This window comes from Lagopus leucura, unplaced genomic scaffold (genome assembly GCF_019238085.1).
Source record: "Lagopus leucura isolate 7727_CA_CO unplaced genomic scaffold, USGS_WTPT01 28025-0_obj-0_obj, whole genome shotgun sequence".
In the NCBI taxonomy this organism is placed as follows: Eukaryota; Metazoa; Chordata; class Aves; order Galliformes; family Phasianidae; genus Lagopus; species Lagopus leucura.
Genome location: NW_024964085.1, coordinates 1,336 through 1,641, shown reverse-complemented (window position 1 = coordinate 1,641; position 306 = coordinate 1,336). Strand labels below are relative to the sequence as shown.

General features: G+C 66.7%; 1 protein-coding gene across 1 annotated transcript in view; it reads right to left on the bottom strand.

Moving 5' to 3' along the window:
* Positions 1-28: 28 nt before the first annotated feature.
* RUSF1 (RUS family member 1) overlaps positions 29-306 on the bottom strand; it is a 1,178-nt gene continuing 900 nt past the window's right edge. Inside the window, exon 3 of the mRNA XM_042891826.1 lies at positions 29-299. Within this exon, the coding sequence (XP_042747760.1) occupies positions 181-299 (119 nt within the window). The 3' untranslated portion in view covers positions 29-180. The remainder of the gene's footprint in view (positions 300-306) is intronic.

Genomic DNA, 306 nt, shown 5'->3' with positions numbered 1-306 from the left:
GGGGGGGGCGTGGTCAAATGGTGGGCGGGGCTTTATGGGGGAGTGGTCAAATGGTGGGCGGGGCTCAGCGAGGTGCGTTGCGACATTGGTCCATTGAGAATCGGGGTGGAGCCTATGGGGGGCGTGGTCAACAGAGGGCGGGGCTTCTTCACGGGCAGGACTACGGAGTGGGGCGTGCTCTCATTGGACGGCGGTGGTGGTGTGGGCGTGGCTTTCCGAGTGAGGCCCCGCCCACTGGAGCCGCCATTCTTCGTCCGCCAGCTGATGGCGTCGCGTCGACCAACCGGCTGCCTCCAATCCTGCGGG